The sequence below is a fragment of the Struthio camelus genome, chromosome 1, assembly GCF_040807025.1.
Source record: "Struthio camelus isolate bStrCam1 chromosome 1, bStrCam1.hap1, whole genome shotgun sequence".
Taxonomy (NCBI): Eukaryota; Metazoa; Chordata; class Aves; order Struthioniformes; family Struthionidae; genus Struthio; species Struthio camelus.
Genome location: NC_090942.1, coordinates 15,531,348 through 15,552,352, shown reverse-complemented (window position 1 = coordinate 15,552,352; position 21,005 = coordinate 15,531,348). Strand labels below are relative to the sequence as shown.

At 40.9% G+C, this 21,005-nt stretch overlaps 1 protein-coding gene across 16 annotated transcripts in view; it reads left to right on the top strand.

The window, feature by feature from the left end:
• ATXN7L1 (ataxin 7 like 1) overlaps positions 1-21,005 on the top strand; it is a 124,457-nt gene that overhangs the window by 71,105 nt on the left and 32,347 nt on the right. For 8 of the 16 annotated variants that reach the window (XR_011138695.1, XR_011138686.1, XR_011138688.1 and 5 more), the window contains one exon: positions 19,285-19,507. Coding sequence is in view for 13 of the 16 variants with exons in the window: in XM_068930149.1 (XP_068786250.1) it covers positions 19,285-19,507 (223 nt within the window). In the remaining 3 variants the exon portion in view is untranslated. Of the gene's footprint in view, positions 1-2,571; positions 2,858-3,595; positions 3,681-6,352; positions 6,510-12,299; positions 12,467-12,742; positions 12,892-13,206; positions 13,316-13,824; positions 13,928-14,115; positions 14,138-19,284; positions 19,508-21,005 lie in introns of those variants that run through there. The other 8 variants (XM_009665974.2, XM_068930171.1, XM_068930189.1 and 5 more) reach the window with 8 other exon arrangements.

Sequence of the window (21,005 nt, the reverse complement as noted above, 5' to 3'; positions counted from 1 at the left end):
AGTATGGCATTGCATAAAGAAAACCACTTACAAAAAGTTAATCTGTAAGGAAAATTGCTGTGGTCTTCAGGTCTACTGAAGAAGTCCTTTTATACATAAGAAGTTATTGATGTTTTTGATAAATTCTCTTTTTTAAATTGAAAATGGAGGCACTAGGTTATAACTTCCTGAAACGTCGGTTCAGGCGATCTGTTGATGGATCTCTTGAGATACATCCAGGAGGCTGTCAGTTTTCCATATCTCAATATTGGGTATCTTAACCAAAAGCTAACGTTAGCCTCACTTTTCAGATAATGGATTTTTATTTTCATATACTGAAAGTGTCATTTTGAATTTACTTTTGCTTGGTTTTTCACATGATCAGTATGCATTATTTCCCCCCCTCCTCAGAAAACTCTGGTGCACTGGTTTGCTTTTTTGGGGAAAGTTAACCCTTCCTTAACTCTGCCCTCTCTTATATTTTAAACATTCAGAACCATGCTATGACTTGCAGGTCGTTCAAGAATTGTGATTTGAACTTTGGTTATCACATGCCCATCTTGCAACAGCCTTGCTTTTGAAAGAGTTGTTCCGTGCATCTGCAGGATTGCTTGTTATAGTATGCTTTTACAACTGCTCCAGAAGAATCAGCCCGAAAAACAAATACATAAATATATAGCTATTAGCAATATCTAACATCCTAGCCGTAAAATGAAGGAGTATGCAATACAACCCTTACTTTTTTTCAGCTCTGTTTCCCTCAGCTTTACTTGAGCATTTTATGAGCATACGTTTTTGGTGTATTTTTTCAATAAATTTTAAACTTTCTTACTTACATACTTGTCTTATATATTTAGCTATTAATGTTATTTACCTATTATTTCTGTACTTATTATTTGTTTCTCTTCTGCTTACTTCTCCATCCTGTTTTTATTTTATTTTCCTGTTCCTTGGCTGCTGTGATTGTGCCTTCTGTGAGGGATGTGTGCCTGCAGTGAATGCCTTCCTACACTGAATTCCCTAAAGCATTTGGGATTATTTTGCTTTGGGTGGGTTCATGCCCCAAGCACATAGTCTGTTTTCGGACTTCAAGCTCCACATAAAAACAAACAAACAAACCAACCAACCACAGCTTATGCACCCGCACAGGAGGTAACGTTAGCTAAATTTGCAGGCTCCGTTTCAGGTCTAGCGAGCCAGGCTATCTGGAGCCCAAGTCTAAGTCTGTCTTCTACCCAGTTTGCAACCGCTGCCGGAAGGCTCTGCAATGCCAGTCAAAGAGGTTACTTACCTTAATTAATCTTTGATTAATCTTTAATTAATCTCACTCTCCTCATCCACTTTCTCTGTTCTTCCAAGGTCTCAGGCAGAGGATTGTGCGATTAAGGGAGAAACTCAGGGCAGCTGGGGCCATTCCCTCTCCTGCCCCATCAGGATCCCCTCGGAGCCAGGGAGGGTGAGCAGCCACTGAACAGGGTACTCTAGAAAACATCTTTAAGCTTAATTCCTGGGGCACAGTGCTCCATGCACGGGTGCAAATATATGGGAGTTAAGGCATTTGTAGGTACCTTGTGATGTGAGCTTGCCTTTGTCAACGCATTTCATATTGGAGACAGATGTAAGAGTAAATTTGCGTTAAACTAGCATCCCATTTGAGTGTACTACAAATTGATGTTTTGGGCTGTTTTTGAAATATTTCTGAAATTGAATGTGTACTGAAATAACCACTCTGCTGCAGTCAGAGCTGCTTCTGCACTGGAAGAGCTGAGGGACTGCATTTATTTATACACGTCTACTGCGTTCTGCCCCCTTCATGAACAAAATTCTTCTCTCACCTTTTTAAATATAACTGAAACAGAAACTGCTTGTAATGGCATCAGATAAGCGTTACATTTACTTCTGTTCGAAACGTTCAGAGTTTTGCCAAAAGAAGTATTTCCAATTAGTGGGGAACCTATGTTTTCCAGCAGTGGTCAGCTGGATGAGGTTTGGCTGAGAGATGCTTTAACACGCAGAGCTCTGCTGCAGCAAAGCCCGACTTGTTTATGTAGCTTTTTATTTCTGGTAGTGACACCATAGCTATGATATCTGAGTACTTGTAAGTACTCAAGAAGAAAAGCAGTTGATAAAGAACTTTGTGTTTGTACAGCAGCTGACTGTAATGAGATCTTAATTCCGACCGGGTCCATTTGAACACTTTTTTATAAAATCACTAAGACCCTCAGAAGCTTAGTTTTTTAAATCTTGGTGGCTGTGCACCGTTCAGTGGAGTTTATCAGACACGGCAAGCTGGGGGGGGGGACAAACTTGACATGTAAGCCTCCTGGAAATCACTGCACCTGCGGAAGTATTGGCCCTCTGTTTGCTGGAAGGCCTTGCTCTTGGTGAGCTTGCCTGAACTAGAATGGGACTTTGTCAAACAACGTCTCACGGGAAGAACTGAGAGATAACTAAACAGGGACTTTGTTATGAAGGTTTTTGCATTTACTTTGTCAATTCCAAGCATTTACACTCTTTGAGATTTTCATAGTTATCAGTTTGAGTATGGACTTTTAAAAAAAAAAAAAAAAAAAAAAAGACGACGACTGAAAACCCGCAGGGAGCATGCGTCGCTGCGACGCGTCCCTTGTTTACTCGGCGCTGCTCCATGTTAGCAGCGCGCCTCCGAAGAGGCGCACACCGTGCTAGTGCGGGCCCAGGAGAGGGAGCTCACCGATCTCTTTTGGCAGCCTCGAAAGCCTCCCTGTCTGCAGCTGAGCTCCATGAATCTAGCCGCCGGTCTGCGCCGGATTGGGAATGGCCTGTGCTTCCATCCCATACGGGCTCTTGAGTCTCTCGTTGGGGGAAACTGTGCCTGCAGATGAATGGAAGGAGGCCAGTAAAGTTTCATTTGTTTTTTTCTACAGTGGGGTTTAAGCGTGAGTCTGCTTTGCTCAAGGGCCCGGTTTTGTTTGTTGCTGTGCAGAAAGAGTGATATTGCCAAACTGCTGTAGGAGCCTGCACGGCTGCAGGACAGGAGTACTGCTGGAGATGCACGCTTCCATAGTTTTAGAAATCTGTTTAAAACAATGTGGAGAGAGGTGGCATCTATCTAAGGACTGTCAGCAGCTCCTTTGGTCTTCAGACTGGCAGCGAATCTGAAGGGTGCAAGGGGAGCTTTGCGACTCCCAGGCCACCCCAGGGCCTTCTGGCCTGGGTTGAGCTTCGATCAGAAAGGCTTAGTGCAGTACCGTACTGCAGCAATGCAACTGAAAACCTCTTAAAACTCACCCGATACTCTGTAAGGATGTAAGTGAGGGAATTAGAAGTAGATATGTGAAATGGGGGGGGGGGGGGCAGGGGGAGGACAGTAGCTCATTGATTTTTTTAGTAGAAGTAATGAAGGACAAAATAGATTTAAGCACGATTGGTTTAGGCTCAAATCAGGAAGTGCCACAATTGAAACTCTGGGCATAACGAGAACTTTGACCCTTGGTTTATCTGTACTGATATTTCTAACTATATCAGCATACTGTTGTGCAAATATTATTGTTCATGTTGCCTGGAATCTTGGAATCTAAAACGTTTTGTGTTTTTCATTCTTTTTCTGCACAAATTTATGCTAATTTCTCTAAAGAGCCATATTTTAACTTGTTAGCACACATGCAGACCATTTGTAATCCGTATCACTGCCTGTTCAGAAAGGCTGAAGAAAGACCGAGGCAAGTATCTGGAAGCTTAAACTAGGCCAGTATATACAAAGAAGTTACCATGATTTCTTCCTTTTGCACAGTATATATTTCTGTGTGTTCTGTTTTGCTCTGTCACATAAATTTCACATGACAATGTGGCATACAAAAAATAGTGGGAGCTATGTCTGGTTACCTTGGTAATAGGTAGTGTTTAAAAATACGTAATGCATGCTGGTGTTTTAATTAATTGCATGACAGTGGTACCAAAGCAGTTCAAGCACAGTGTGCCACGATAATGGGGAATTGCTGACTCTTGAATTAGTAGTCATGCAGCTGTCGAAAAATTTTTTTGAATCTCTTAAATAAATTCCATAGAGCTTTTTAAAAACAGCGAGAGAATCACTTACCATTTACTTTTGGAAGCTAGGATGTAGTTCTAGGTGTTTAAGTTTAAATTAAAAAAAAAAAAGAATGCTTTCATGATATTGAGTTATTTTCTAAATCTCTCTGATTTCTTTCATTTTGGAGTTCTTCAAGAGAGGACTGTTTGTTTACCTGAAACCAGTGTCAGCTGATGGAAAGTGATAGCTGTCTAAATCCACGAAAGACTGGCTGTTAAGTGAGCTCTGATTTCTGTAAAGCTATGACTATTCTGAGATATTTGACCAGTGCTAAATTTCACAGTTTAATTAAAATACAAAACCACTGTAGGATATCTGTAATGGGTTTAAAACTGGCTATACAACAGATTATGACAGCTAGTTATAAAGGGGAGAACAAGTGCTACAAAAGTAGTCTGCGTCACTACAGTATTTAATAACAGTAACCAGGAAGAGGAGAAAAAAACGTATGTAAGATCTGTGAGTAACAAATCGGCATAAAATGATTAAAAAGGTAGAGGTCGCTGATAGAGAATGAATCTGGATGGCTGGTTAAAATGGGTTCGGTAAGCCTGTTTCAACGCACTGACTCCACGAGAGTACATCTCTGGAGAGGCGATACGGGCTGTACTTGCAGGATGGGAACAATCTATTCTAGGAAGCAGTTGCTGAAAGATTCAAGGTTGTGTTATATAATTTGCCTGCTGCCTATTCCTACCCAGTAATGCAGCCATGTATTAATATAAGGTTGAAGCCAAAGATGAACCTGGAGCGTTTCGAAAGAGAAGCAGAGTAGAAGTAGAAATTGCATCTCTGTTTGATACATGTACGACATACGAGGCCCAGTTCCAGCCTCCCCACTTCACTTCATGGCTTTCAGGACATAAAATCTATATTGTCCTTTAATAAGTGCCACCTCTGAAGCTCACCGAATGCCTCTCGCAGTCCGTTGCTAATCACGTTACTGGCACGGTAATCTTCTGGGGTCGGTAGCGGAGCTGAAGGTTTATTTCAGACTAGTTGCGAGTATGTGTTTGACTGATAGGCAGCCAAGTTACCTGCAAGTTGCAGATGGAAATTTGCTGTGGCAGCCATCCACCTGAAGGAGAAATTCCTGTTGTGTTTTTCCTCAAACTTTGTGGGTAGCAATGTAGTAGAGTGGCTTCAGTTCTTAGGTTTTGCGTTTATGGTCATTGGCAGTTGGATGGGGTTTGGCAGGGGTGGGAGAAGGGGGGTGTGGGCCTTACCCTTGTTACAGTAAATATGAGGTGAAAGCTGTCAGACTTTCTGTTCGTGTGAATTGTTGACTGTTTAACAAAGTCTTTTGTTCCCAGCTGTTTATTAGTAATTGAGACCTTCCCCTTTTAGTGTTTGTGATACTCTCATCATTAGTAAATATTCCAAGAAAATTACCATACACAAGACCTGGAAATAATGTACAGCAGAAGATGTTTTGTTTTTGTTGTCTGAATGTTATATCATCCAATGCACGTTAGTCTCTCAAAACAAGAATATTTCCTGTTCTAAAATAAAATAGCGAAGAAGGACAACAGACCTTTTGTAACTTCCACTACTATTACCCATTAGGCAATCTGAAGTCTAAGGAGAGACAGTAACAACTAAAGCTACCAGAATTCTCTGATAAATAGCATGACGGTGAATTTTGGTTTTGAACTGTTGTTTTTTCTTGAATTATTTGTTTTTCAGACCTAAAGTTGGAAATTCAAGCCATTTGGGACTAGGGAGAAGGAAAGGAAGGGTAATAAGGTGGTAGCTTTAGGCTCTGCAGATTTCTCCAAGAGCTATAATAATGTTCTGCTGGGACAGATAACCCTTTCTCTCTTCCTTGTCTTGTGCTCCACGACACTCTGCTTCTTGTTATTGTTTGGGACTACTTACGTAGTTCTGTGCTACACATTGTGGTCTCCAATGTAGATAAATCCTTTTTGCCTAGTGTTTAGATAACAGTAGGCAACCCCCAGCAGTGACAGCTTAGGCATGGTTACTTTTGGTTCACTTGCTAGCCATTGCTGGTTAAATCTGCTGAGCTGTCTAGCTACCAACTGGCAGACTTAGCAATAAGCTTTAGAAAAAACTTGGTCTGTGATCCATTTGCCAAATACAGAGTTGAGTTCCTCCTCTGTAATCAAGCTGGAGTCAGCTGATTATAGCTGAGATTTTTCATGTTAGTATCCTGCATGTTGTCCTTTCCCTGTCTCTTTGGTCAAGTTATTCCCATAGCTGAAAAAAATAAATTGAATCTCAAACTCCTCCAATTTAGAAATATCTCTTGTTATCTCTGAATAGTAGGATTTCTTTCAGCTATAGCAGCATCAATTTGATGAGGAGGGACAACTTCCAGAAGGGTCTAAAGAGCATAAAGTCTCTTCTGGAGTTTGCTATCTCCTGACAGATGGAGAAAGGACTCAGCCCTGCAGAATGAACACAGATAGTCTGATTCAGAGGAAGCAATTGGCAGGTAGGAAATGTTTTTTGTTTTTTTGTTTTTCCATTTCCTTCCCTGTCTACATTTTCATTTCACTGTTAATTATGCTTTTGGTGTTGTGATCAGGAAAACAGCTTCAGTCAGATTGGTATTGTCTGTTGCTTTGTTTTTCTTACAATTAGAAAGCGCTTGTTTTTTAAGTTTGCACTTATTTAGAGTATCTGGTTTAAATGAATTATCTATAAATCATAATATAAAGTGATTTCACAGCTCCCTGCCACCGTAAGGAGGCCATCTCAGCTGCGTTTGGGTTTATCAGTGTTTGTCATGCTGGCTGGTGCCTGGCTCCTGCCTTGTCACAGTATCCTGCACTTGTCTGCATCGAACTCCCCAGTTCCCTGGCTGCAGGAGGAGGACGTAGCCGTGACGCACCCGGGGCAGGAATGTACCGAGCTAGCTCTGGCCTGACGCTGTCCCCGAGCTAGTTACAGTTCCTGGGACCTGGGGCACTAAGATAACGCTGCAAGGTAGTGGCTTCGTGTGGAGTCAGTTCAGTTCTGGCTTGACACAAGCTCCAAAATCCAGCGAATCTGAGCTGACTGAATGTGTTTTTAAGGAGTATTTCTATGCCATTTTCCCCAGTCCTCTTGCATGTGGAAATGCCATACAGAGACAGGCAAAACATCCTCAGTTTAGATCCAAAAGGACTTTAGTCTTACGCTGAAAGAAAGCTGCTGTATTATTTCCAGACCCAAGTCGTCCCTGGAAGTACAGCAACATTTGCACTGAGTTGTACCTAAGCGAATGAGCCTGGCTGGAGCTGATTTGTTCTTGCATCTCTGGTACAGATAATCTGACCACAGATAATTGAGCATTGACTCTGTAAATAAACTGCCTGTACACTTTGAAATCAAGTGTCTCAAAATTGTTTTCTCTTCTTCTTCTTCTTAGCTCCCAAGCCTGCTCCCCTTGTAATCATCTCTTGACTGACCTCAGGCTATTCTCATCTCCTGGCAAACTGTTGTACTCTCATTCTTCCATCTGGGGTGACATGTTACACCTGGCATGGATGAAGCCAGGTTCTGTCTAGCCCTTTAAAAAGCCAGCTCAGCCCCTGATAGGAAATAATAATCACCCTAATCTGTTTAAGCTACGCTCCAATGGCCTGGGGTGGTTTAATACAAAAACCACTGACACGTCACACATTTCATACCTTGGAAAGATGTTTACTGCATGCATGTTCCCTGAGACCTCCTATGGCATATCTCATAGACAAATATCTTCAGGCAGGATTGAATCCTTTGTGTGGATTTGCTTTCTAAAGATCTTGATTTGTTTGCTTACTGTCCCTGCTAAAATTCATAAAAATTGTTTTGAGTTGAGCTGTGCTTTGTTTTAAAAAGAAATGATATTTTTTCCCCAAAGAGTTTATACAAAATCTCAGTGCAGTTTAAATGAAAACACCTGACAAATGTGTAGCTAAATATGCAAGAATTATTTAAAAAAAAAAAAAAAAAAGTTATGTGAGTACCACATAGGAAAAATGCCCGATGTCCTCAGCTGCTGAGTGTAAACAAATTTATTTTGTCCAAAAAGTTCCTCTAAAAAACAGTATGTGTGCGCGTTTCCTGAGAAGGTGCACAGAAAGTTTGAACCACCTGAGCGGAGTGATAGGTTGTTGCAGGCACTAGAAGTGGGAGAAGGGAAAGGTGCATTGCGCAGCCCTGCAGCTGCAGCCTTGCCATGCTGCGGGGCGCCTGCTCCGTGGTGGGTCGTGCTGCCGGCACTCTTCGGTCCCCTTGCCTCCGTCCCCTTCCTGCCCCACTCGCGAGTTACAGGAGGCGACAGGAGCAGAGTGGAAAAACTTGGAATGCTTTGAATTCACGTCCTCACTCTAGTTGCTGTTTGGCCTTGGAAAATTTCTTGGCTTGCACAGCATATCAAACAGTGAGCGCACTTTAACAAATTTTGGAAGTCTGGATTTGTTGTTGATTATATCGTAGTTTGAAAAAACTGAGTAAAGGCTCTTCTGAAAGGAATCGTTTCTATCCAGTAAGAGGGGCTATTAAATCATAGCCTCACGGCGCACTCTCCCATGCAGGCAATGATGGGAAACCTGTTATCAATATGAACAGTTGAGTACTTTATTGAAAACAAGGCATATTTAATAGGTGAAGCTAGATTGTAGTGAGGAATGATCAAGACACATAACTGGAGGTAGAATATAAAGCACTTTTTACTCTGACTCGCTTAGGCGGCTTTACATCCATTTTGTTCATGTGAAGTTAGGTCTAAGTGTCTTTAGTCTGCACAGTTAGAAGTAATAAATGATACAAGTTACTTGTAAATGTAGAACTAAGGAGATTTTAAAGGGAAAGGTACAACTAAGAAAAAACGCCTTACAGCCCACCTTTGGATTTTGGTATGTCTTTGACTGCCGATTTTTGTTCTGTAGAAGGTGGTGTTTTTAAGTACCGCTGCATATAGCGAGAGAAAGCTGAAGAGAGGACCTGTTCAGAAATTATTTTACACATTCAATCTTGTGGAGCGGCTGTAGTAGGGGCTTGTAATTGATGCACATTCCTGCAGCATCCTAAGTCATCGGTTTTATTATCCGTTGCAAATATTGCGCCTGGACGATGAGTGAGCTTGTTTATCTGAAACGTTAGAAATGAGAAAACAGTCTGCACTGACCCTCGTGCTGCTTTCATATCGGGGTTTGATAACGCAGGTTGACACTTGAATATCAACTCATTCAGTTTTCAAAACAAAATGGCCCTTAGCTGGGCAGATCTGTTTGTTTAACTTGACTTTTAAAGATGTCAGAATATTCTGAAGGAATTAATTTGAGATCTGGGAATATTCATGAGGAGTTGCCAACATGGAAAGGCAAATAAACAGGGTAATAGGTAAATTTTAACTGAGTTTCCTAAAAGATGATAAGGCTTATGTGAGCACACCAATTTTTGTCTAAAAATTGTTAACTCTTTGGCCAGTTTGGCTTCAGAATGAAATTCCTGCAGTTTTGTGAAAATCAACAACTGTGAAGAAACACGGTGATGACCATGTCCCCCGAGAACAGCAGCTTCGTGTCAGTACGAGCGTGCTGCTGCCCCACTTGCCACCCGCGCACCTCCAAACCAGACAGAGCATGTTCTGTCTCTGGTGGGGGACCCAAGGGACCGTGGACATGGGATGAAACTGGGAGGGTGGCGGGGCAGAGAAGCACAGGGTAATTGAGATGGGGCAAATTTAGGGGAGAAAAACCTAGACTTTAAGAAAAACAGTTTTCTTTATTTCTCTGCTTATGGAACAGCTTGTTATTAATATAGAAAAAAAAAAAAGTGTTGTTTCACCAGATGCTATTTTTGGATCCCAAATAACAGTGTGAACTGCAAAAGCCAGAAGGTTTAAACAATAGATTATGTACAACTACTACAAAGCTATTATTCTGTGTGAATTTCAGTAAAGTTACCATTTTTATATGAGAGTCTTCTAAGGAACAATGAAATGAGTTGGTGGTGAGTTATCTTGATACCAAATAAAATCTAGCACAATACTACGGTTATAAACAGATGAAGAACATAAGTCTCCTAAAAGCGTTTTGTTTTTTCTGAGTTGTGCAGTGTTTCTTTTTGCTGGAAACCTGAAATATGGGTATTTTACTTAGACCATAGCAAGCTGAGCCGTGTTTATTTGCTTTAGTTTTCTGTCTTTATAGCAGTCATTTTAAACTTATAGAAATGTGACTTTGACTGTAATAGTGTATGTAAAATGTATGCCTGACTTGTACCATTAGCTCAATGAATTACTAGAAAAACTTCAGTGATTTCATTTAATTTCATAGGAAGGGCTAAATATCACTGATCTGAGTTTTGGTCTGAGTAAATACATGACGTCTAATCTTGCACTTATTGTGTGGCCTTGCGAAAGCACGTCAGTTATTCCATCCTCACTCTTTTGTGGCTTATCTTTTCCTATCTGTAAAAGAAAATACTGCTAAACTGTTATATCTCTGTTTGGATTAATTGAAACAGCAAAGTAGTAGAAGTACCAATTTGTTGTAATGCTTTTATGGTAGGTATGTGGAGGAGGTGCAAGGGGAAACATCTGATCAGTTCCTAGGTGTACGTGCAAATGACCTTTTTATTTTTATTTCTGTTTTAGAATTTTGTAAATGTCATTGAAATGGAGCTAAAGATACAGTGAACTATTTTACATGGGAAGTATAATCAAATAAAGAAAAATGTGCATTATTGGATGATCCCTAAGGTGAAAGATCTGCCTTAGGCCTGAGGAAACGGGTCTGTAATGAAAGATAAAGTGTAAGGGAGGAAGGAAACCAAATTTCCTTCAATTTGCAACAGCGTATATGGAGTGAAATTATTTCAGTCAGATTCCTGGAGGAGTCTGGAGATGAGTCGCTTTTAAATTTGTTTATTTAGTAAACCAGAGTGCTGTTCCTCATTGTATTTCTGCATTAGATATAAGTATCTATTTTTTTCTTGCATCCAGCAAGTAGCCTAATTAAAGATTTCTCCCCGCATATCTAAATCACCCACAGCGCGGTGATTCATCTGCAGCGCTCACCTTTGCTCCAACGGGAGTACCGCTGCCCGATAACGTAGTTTAGCATTTCTCCGCCTGTCCTCCCTTAAGCTTTGTAGTTCAGTGCTGATAATGCATTTCCTTGATCTGAGAACAAAAATGGTGGAAAAGTTATCACCGGTGGTGGTCAGCGTGGATTCATTTGCCCAGTTATTTACGTTTTGCCCAGGAACTTGTGGTCTCGCTGAGCTGAGCTAAGTGTACGATGCACAGTAGGAAACCTGTTGTTTTCCCTGCAGTAGCAGCGCGTCAGGTGGCGAATACCGCTCCCAGGCTGACGAGCGTATCGTTATAAGGCAGCATAAATTGCCACGTAAATCTCACGCTCGTCTTTCGAGCAAGCTGATAGCCTAAATCAGTAGTATCCCCGCTTGTAGATGAAGAAGTAGGCCGTGACAGCGGAATTAAATCTAGGTTTTCTGAGTCGAGGATGTGGAGCCCGCCGTTGTCACCTCGGCAAGGCACTCGCTCTTCCCTTGCTCTCGGCTCTCTTCAGTGTGCCCTGTTAGCAGTACGCCGGAGCTTCAGCTCTGGAGCTCAGAATGCTTGCAGAAGAAGCAAGCAAATACCGGCAGCTTCACTTCACGTATAGCTTAATAAATCCCATTGTTTGAGGGACTTTTGTGTTGTGGTGGGAGCCTCTCTGGTCCTTCCTCTGCTGCTGCTGCTGCTGCTGTTGTTGTTGTCGTTAATGCTTTCAGCTGAAGAGAAATGAAACTGTTGTGGGAAATGCTGAGTGTGTGGCTTTTTATGGAAATTGGCCGTTTTAAAAGGATTTTGCACTTAAGAATATTTAGTGGTATTCTAAACATTATTTCTGCCATCTCTGGTATAATTATCCTGGCAAATATTAAAGTTATTCCATAAATAAAAGATGTTTGGGGGAAACGACAGGTTTGCCCTGCTGTGTTAGACACAACCACCCTAATTCCTGATTCAAGAAAGAAAAAGGAAAAAAAAAAAAAGGAGTTGCTCCCCATAAGACTCTCCTTGCTCTTTCTGTTGCCTTTAATTCTGCACTTGGGTTCACTTTTGCAGTTACTGGAGTTGTATCAACAATTAAAAAGAAAAAAAAAAAACCCACGCAGCCGTTTTCAACGCTTGTTGTTCTTGGCACGGGACCAGTTCTGGTGTCCAACTGGTAGGACCTGAAACTGGGTGCTTAACAAGTGCCTGTAGTCAAAACAGTTGGTGTGCGCGAGCCCTGATCGGGTATTTGCTGCAGCGGGTCATCTGCCTGCCTTTTAACGTGTGCAGAATACCTAATCGCGTCGCTGTATTTCTCTGACGGCATCTGTGGCAATGTGAATCATTTCACATTCCCAAAGTACATGTTTACAGTCGTCGTAGAATCAGATTAAGTTGGCAGCCGGTTCCTCGCTGTAAGTGGCTCGGTTTACATTTCTTCTTCTCGCAGGATGTTTTGCATAATTTTGCTGATCCTACTCATTTATAGACTGTGTGAAATGGAGAATTGTTTTAGTGGTTTTATGTCAGAAAGCGAAGCTTGTGCTTATTGTAAATACACACGAGCAGAATGGTGGTTATTTTAGCGCTTGATAATTTCCCAATTATGTCATTTGACCTGGAATGAAGCGTACGATTCTTGAGCTGCGTTTTATCCAGCATATCACTTCTGGGTTTTGAGTTGGCAGTTTATTTCCTTTGTCAGTTTACAAGAAGTATCAAAATGAAACCGACTGTGCCGTTTCCGTTGCAGCGCTCAGTGCAAGGGTGGATCGGTTTGCGGATATTATTTCCAAACTTTTTCAGCTGGACTTGGAATAGTGGTTTGTCAGACAAGCTGGTAAAGTTGTCCTTTGCTCGTGCGTTATTCTGTCGTTTGCTAGAATCCAATCCAAGTTTATTTTTACTTAACCTCACGCACTGGCTTTTGCTTTTTTTTTTTTTTTTTTTAAGATAAGATTGCAGCTACAAAATGAAAGTGCTTACAAGGTGTTTATGAACTCTTGTTATGAACCAGCTGCCAGTTATTGCAGGATGACACATTTCTGCGAGCATTTAGTTGTTCAATTTTCCGGTTGCTGACTGCAGCTTTTGGGGCATGTGGGTTTGTTTTCTTTTTTTTCTTTCTTTCTTTTCTTTTCTTTTCTTTTCTTTTTTTTTTTTGCTCTTTTTGGTTTTTATTAGAATTAATGCCAAGTACATTTTCAAACTTTGAACTGGGATAAGTGCAAGGTGGAGAGTTTCACTTAATATTTACTGAAATTGTAAGTATACATTGCTCAACTTTGCACAGGGAAGGGCTGTGCAAAAACACTTCCGAACATACTGTAAACAGAAAACCTGTAATTCATGCACAGGTGTTGCGTGGCGTTACCATAAGTAACGTGCTCAGCAGTAGGGCTGTGGTACCGTATTACTAGAACAGATCCACGCTGTGGAGGAGATACTAGATTTCATTAACATCTGGTTAAATACTGTAAATGAAGAATAATAGACTATTAATATTGTGCTGAGGACAGTCTGATTAGTTAGCTTGCACTATTGTTAAGTAAAATGACGATAAACTAACCTGTTGTGATTAACCTGAGTGTAAGCATTAAATTGAGCTTTATTAAACTGTAACTGTTCACTAACGAAAAATAACTTTCTTCCATGTCTGATTTGTAGCAATTATGCTTTGTTTGTTTTTACCAAATGTAATACTAAACTATAAACCTTAATACTGGGTCACTGAGTTACTCGTGGATCAACCTAAAATTGATTTTTGCTTTAGGCCTTTTGTACGCAGGAAGTAGGATCGTGCTGAACGAGAGCTGTGTTTCAAAATGACTGGTGCTGACAAAGTTCTGGTCCGGCTCTTCTCGCAACGTTAGAGGGTTTGTTCTTTTTTTTTTTGGTCTGTTTCAACTACCTGCCAAAAAAAAAACTGAAATACCAAAGGCACATTTTTCTGTACCCTCAAGGTATCTCATGACTTTTTTGTTTCCCTCCCTTTGCAATCTTTTACATCTCACCGACGGAGAAGACACTAACTGTGGGCAAAAACTGTTCACTTGATTTGATCCATTTTGATTAGAGCATGCTGGGTAAGAATGGATTTAGATGAAATAAGCTAAGGAAGAATTGTAGTTGTTTGTAGTCCAAATTAGAGAAGGATCTTTTTGGAGTGCAAAATTACTACAATCCACCTAGAAACGTATTGTTGGCAGATTTTACTAGCAACGTGTTTCATGTTCAGTCATTGTCTTTAAGGTCTGCTGTGAGCTAAGTAGGTGCTTGATCTTGTGTGAGAGAGAGAGTCGAGGCAAAAAGAAGTATTAGAGAAAAAACTTGCTGCTTCAGAATATGTTTTTGCCTCTTTTTCCCACACACTGTATTGGTGGAACTGGAGATCATGTTGCCTTTTTATTGCATTGCTTTTTTGCTTATGATTAGAAGGAGATGTGGCGTTTCCTGCAAAACAGCTGCTAGTATTCCCTGGTGACCCGTCGAGGAGGATCCGGTGGAAATAAAGATTCAAAGAGACCTAGAAGACTTTGGCAGCTGCAGCCAAGGTTTTTGGGAAAGGTAGAGGATTGCACTGTGTAGGGTGCAGGAAGGAGAATTAGAAATTAAGTATGAGGACATGAGAGGGAAGTTCTGGAGATTCAGGGACTGTTAAGTCTCAGACAACATAAGGACTTTGCATCTAGCAAACAATTCAGATTTGGCTGGGAAAGTTGGATTATATCCATGTTTCCATAGGACATGGAGAATCTCCTGGAATACTTTTAAGATCGTTTGCAAGGCTAGCGATGCACGGTTTGTAATGTGGATTAGGAGACTATGTCGTGTTGTACCGACAGAAGTGAGCTTTTATAATCCTGGCACTCACTAGAAAAAATAGCAAATATTGATCTGAGATTGGTTCTTTAGAAAATGCAGTTAATTCAGTGAGAGGGTGTTAAACTTTGTTCTCCGAGATTCATGTCATTAATACATTAACTGTTTGACAACAGCAGTCACATGTTGCTTGTCACTGGCTGCTCTGAGCCTGCTGAGAGGGTGCAGAAGGATTAATGCAGTAAAGAGGGTTGTAACTTTGGCTGTGTTCTCTCTGCTTTGGGATTTGACAGCAACTAGCTTGCTTTTTTTTTTTTTTAAGGAGTATGTGTTATTTATGCAGAATGTAAACATCTCTTTGGAAGTGTTTGAGCAAAGTGGCAAAATTTTCTTTCCTGTTTTAAACTTGAACGCACGTTTGCAAGATTCTGCAGAAATCAGGAAATCAGAATGGCTGGAGAATTTGGGTTCATGTTTTGTGGATGATAATTGGCATTCCAGTTGCTTTGCAAGATTTTTTTCATCTTTTAGGGGCAAAACTTTACATTTTACTTTAGGTTAACATTTGTGCACTGGATATGCCATTCCTTAATATAAACAGCCGCGACCATAGCCACAGTTGTGTGCGCATGAATTCACTTGCCCTGCTAGACTTTATTTGCCTACGCACGCACCGCAGATAAGTGTAGAAAGTTTTACCCAGATGGCTAGTTATGTTCTTAATGCGTTAGTACGTGAATGTCTGATTTTATATATTTGATGTGTAAGTGTCCTTTGTTCACATACTAATTTCTTACGTAGGCTATATAACAGCAGATTTATATACTGTGTGTATAATTCTTTGTGTATGTATAAAATACCGCTAGGCATACTAGTAGGAATTTGTAAAGAATCGATGAGTCCTAGTGTGTGACCAGGAAATGTGATTTTGTTAAGAGAAGCACAGCCACCTGGGTTTAAGCGGTTGGTTTTGACAGCCGATGCAATTTGTGCTTTGTTTTTTATACGAGAGAAAATACTGCCGTTATTTCTGTTTGGAAGTTATTATCCGATGTCTAAGGCTGATTTACTACCACACATGCAGCAGGGAAAAGGCAAATGAGAGCCAGTGTAATAGTTCTTGAGAAGGAATATCTCAATATTTAGTTCTTTGTGATTTGTTCTCCCACCTCTCACCTGCTTGTCTGTGAGGTTTCCCATCTTGAAAGCCCCGGCCCCTGGAGGCATGCTTGCCCTGCTGCAGGAGTGGTTTTCTGTCCTTTCTGAAGGAGTTACTCTTTTGGCACTCCACCGTGACCCTACCTGTAAGGTGTTGCTTCCTTCTTCTCCTGATAATGCTAAGGTGACTTTAACTTGTGTAAGTAAACACGTCGTTTTCCCCCATCTTAGCTGTGTCTGCAAATTATGAGTCGTTATGTGACACTAGCTACTTATGTTCCCTCTCCCATGTGACTTTAGCGCGGTCGTAATTTGCACTCTGCTTCTAGGAAATTTCACGAGAAGCTGCCTGACGCTGATGATTCTCAAATCACTATCAAAGTCTGTTTAAAGTATGGAGGGCTTTCCCTGGCCAGGTTTTAGGGGAAGAGTGGAGTTTGAGGAGAGGAAAGGAAATGCCAGATATAGCAGTTGGTTGTGATCACAAGAGTGACCACTACTCTGACACATTTATGATAAAATAAGTGACCTCGTAATCTTTTCCTTCCCTCTCTTTTAAGTAAACGTATATCTAAAATGGCAGGATGCGCTTCATTATGTTGTCATATTACCACTATGCCTTTTACTTCTATCACTTTATGTGATATATTAAAAAAATTCAAAGTTAATGCTCTGTTTTGGTTCTGGGAATTAATAGATTGAACAAGTTGTGTTGGGGGAAAAGATTCCAATATTAGACTGAGTAAAGAAAGTCTCTTAAAAAACCACCATGTGATTCTTCAGATGACTTTAAGAGATGATTTGAGATGGTCAGTATCTTGTCTGTCTTTACGGAGTACTGATTTTAATAACAAAGTAGTGTATTTCGCTTCCAAATATATCCTTAGGGATGGTGTCACAGATATAATTTACCACCAGGCAGTCAGTCTTGAGAAAACCAGTAGCTGTGGTGAAGATTGGAGTAATTAATCATGAATGTACATGAGAAACATGATTTTTCCAAAGTTTCACTTTATGTAGAGCCTGGTTTTGCTGGTTACACAGGCGTTCCTTTTCATCGGCCCTCAAGAAAGTAATGCTAAAATTTCAGATAGGATATAAATATTTTTATTCAGGTAATTCAAATTAGATTAAGTCGTCACTGAGCAGGCTGGTGAATCTTAAAACAGTAACTATTCTTTAGCTAAAGAAAATAGTCTACCAAATAAAAAATATGGAAAAAGAAGAAACTCAGTATTTCAGGAACAGATGCATAGCTAAAATGGTTCATGCCACAGATTTGAAGTGAAATTAATGTAAATTAATTGCATCCTACGAAGGACTTTTTAAAGGCTGGAGCTGTATGGTGGGGCGTGAGGCAGGATGAAAATTGGTAAAAGACAGTTAGCGTTTGTTTGGTGGGGGGAGCTCCTTTTTCTCTTTAAAAAAAAATTGAGAATGTTTTGTTCTTCAGTTGCGGGAGAGCATTGAGGAGATTTCAACATTTATAATTAAAAGCTCCGATTATGAAGATATGGAAGTGCCTAATCTTTAATGGAAAATTCCTGTGTGTAGTCTTGGGGGATGCAATACAAACAGTTTGAAATATTCTTTATATATTGTAAGTATTTCTTGTTGTTGTTGTTGAGGTATTGGCCTGCTGCATATTAATCATGGATGAATCTTTCTGCTACAGGCAAGTTTTTACTTGTGAAGATGCCACACAAATTGCCATGTTTTGATTCTCTGTGGGAAAATTTTTCTGGGTTATCCATGAAATAGCAAGCCAGAGAGAGTGCATGGTTTATGATGCAAATGCAAAACTTCCTCTTGGAGCAGCAGGTTGCTGTTGCTTCTCTAGCTTGCTCTGGGCTAATGGAGTGATACTGCGCAAGTTCAAAATTAGCTTTCCGTTGGGTGCTGTTAAACTCTGAAGAGAAGAAAAATTACCATGTGTTGAAAGCTGAACGTTAGCTTGTCAAAAGTTCTCAAATCTGTGATTAAATTATATTTGCTACATTCAATTACTGTATCAATAGTGAGTGCACGTACTTGATTGCAGCCTTGAGGCTGCTGGAGTGTTTCTCCGTTCGCGGGCAGCCTGCAAACACGAGTCAGCCGCTGTTCAGCGCAGAACTGCTGACTGGAGAATTCCTCTTTCCCCCAAACTGTGTCGGTGGCGTGCGTGCCTGCCTCTCTCTGCCTCCTGTAATGTTTTGTAGCCATGCTCAAGTTCGCGGTAGCGCGCCTGCTGCTGCCGGCGTCCCGGAGTCCAGCGCTCTGGCCAAGCACCAGCAGGTCTCCCCAGGAGAAGTTTGGAATGGGTAAAGAAAAGAATGACCAATTGCCACCTTAAACCAACGTTTTGATTGGATGATATCAGGGTTAGAGCATTTAGATATAAAAAAGATAACCAAGCCCAAACTGTTTTCCTCGCGTCTGTCCCTTTTCAAGCCTGCTCTCCTGTCGCGGCCCCGCAAGGCCTTGCTTTTCGCAGTACTTCAGAGGTCTTCAGTGTTGTCCTGAACAGTTCTGCAGCAAGGGCCTGACCTCCCGGCGCAGCGTTTTGTAACTGATGGCAAACTTTCTGCTCTTCTGCACTTATTACTTGCCCTGTGCGACGAAAAAGAGCTTTTCCCTTGGCTGGGGCTAGGAGATAGGGCTCTGCGTGGTTGATAGCTTGGAGGTTGTCTCCTTAGAAGGGATTTGTTTCCCTTTAGTTGCTTGTCAGTCTTCTGATTTTTTTTTTCTGTTTTTTTTTTTTTTCTTCGTGGCTTTCCATTAAACTTAAAGCAAGAGGTTCCTGAAGTGAACTGCCCAATAGCTGGGTCGCGTGATTTCTTCACAAACTCTGACAGAAGCAAAGTCGCCGAGTTGTGTCCCGAGTCATGTGGGAACACGTTACGCAGCTTCCCGTTCCTCCTCTGCGGGCGAGAGCTGAGGCAGCCGCCTGGCGTCCCTCACCTGCGTCCCGGCGGGCGCTCACTGTTTGCAAAACGGCCCGAGACTTCTCGGGGAAATTTCCTGGGGAGATTTGTGTTGCTACCTAGCGTTTATTACACTATTTTTATATTCTTGCGAGCGCTTGACAGAGTTGATTGGCTTCAGTCTTTCGGCATGATTACTTTCGCAGTGGCTACCAGGTAGTTCTCTATGGAGTGATGAAATCATTGTGATTAGAATATAAAGGCACAATTTCCCCTTTCCTGACTTCTGTTTTTTCCCCCCGTTTGGCCTGTGAAATGCTGTGAGCTGTACCCTTCTTCTCTTACAGAACGAAGACACGGTTCAATGTGTAAACCTTCCCCTTCGCCAGCTTCTCCAGCCTGCAATTCCAGGACGTCCCTAGTACAAATGAAACCGAAATCCTGTATCAGCGGCCATAACCCTGTCAGCAGCAACTCAAAGCCATTCAAAACGCCCAAAGACAATCTACTTACCTCCAGTAGCAAACAGCACACAGTCTTTCCTTCAAAAGTATCACGGGATAAACCATGGTAAGTACCAAAAGAACAGATAGCTGAGCTGTTTTGCTTTCCAAAAATAATTTATATCTCTATGTATTTTCATGAGCATCACAAAAATCTGTGTTTTCTTCTTTTCTAAGCTTACAGTTTAAGCCTCTAAATTTCCTAAGGGAGGAAATTGGGATGTTTTAAAATTTAAAAAAATCCTAGGAAGAGGAAGAAGGATTGATGATTCACTTTGCTAATGTTCCATCAAATGTCTGCTTTTCTGAGATTCATATAAAAAGTTTATAGCAAGTGACCCAGTTTGTTATCTTTAAGGTCCATCTGACATGACAATATCAGCCTTTAAAACTGATGCATTTAAACAGCAGGATAATTGTTGTTGAGTTCTTAATATTGGCTCAGCTGATGTTCATGAAAACTTACTGGCTGCAGTCGTTTATCTTCAGCAGCAGCTGCTGCTGGAGCTTGTTCTATGTTTTTATAACATTTGATGCTTTATAAGACGATAGAAGAAAGTTCTGTCTGCAAAAGTTATATTTTTTGGTTTTTTTAAAGTCTTGCATTGTGTATTGTGATGTATACCCATACAGGCTTTGAAACTGCTGGGCCCATCCTCCTGTGACTGTGCAGAATTGCAGAAATAGAAATGAGAGCCAAATTGGGTCACTGTATTTTATGCCTTAAGAGACTGTTTAATCTTTAGTTATTTACAGGAAAGATGCTTTGCGACTAGGTCACTAGCTTGGTGACTCCAGAGATTTGGGTTCAGCTCCTGGTTCTGCACAGGCTGCTCGTATAACTTAGTCTCTTTGGCCTCAGTTCCCTGTCTGTAGACATAAGATAATAGGACATCATTTTTGTTATCCCTACTTACTGCGTAAGGATCTCTCTCTTTTATATGTAATAAGAAGCATATCTAGATTTTAGGTAGGGTTTCTGGACACAACTGCCTTAAAGCAGTAAATACTTTAATCTAAGCAACTCATCGGTAACACAGAACAAACTCAAATTCTGTTAAAATAATAGACGATGTTTTCTGTCTACGACATTGTGCGCTGCTTGCTATGGTTTCAAAGAGAGCAGCTTCTGCCTACCTGTAGAGTTTACCTGGTACTGGAACAAACTTGATCAAAATCTGATTTTCCTATACATCTGAATCTGCTGTCTCTATAGGTATGATGAGAATTCTAGACAATTACAGTACGTAACTGCTGCAAATAGGGATTCTAGATCTTTAGATTGCACACACGCACATACAGATGAGACAGAGTTGTTCTAGTTAAGACGTAAATGCTTTGTTTACTGTCAGAAAAATAATACTCTTGACTGAATAGTAACGTTTTGTGAATGTTGGAGAAATTTCATACAAGAGGGTATTATTTTATTTTTTTAACTCTAATGAAAAGGAATTCAAAGAGGGCTTGAGAGTATTAACTTTACTGACCTGTTTGCCATCCCAGCGTTGCACACAGCAACTTACATATCCACGTTTCAGCCTGCTGACTGAATCTGTAAAGAGGAT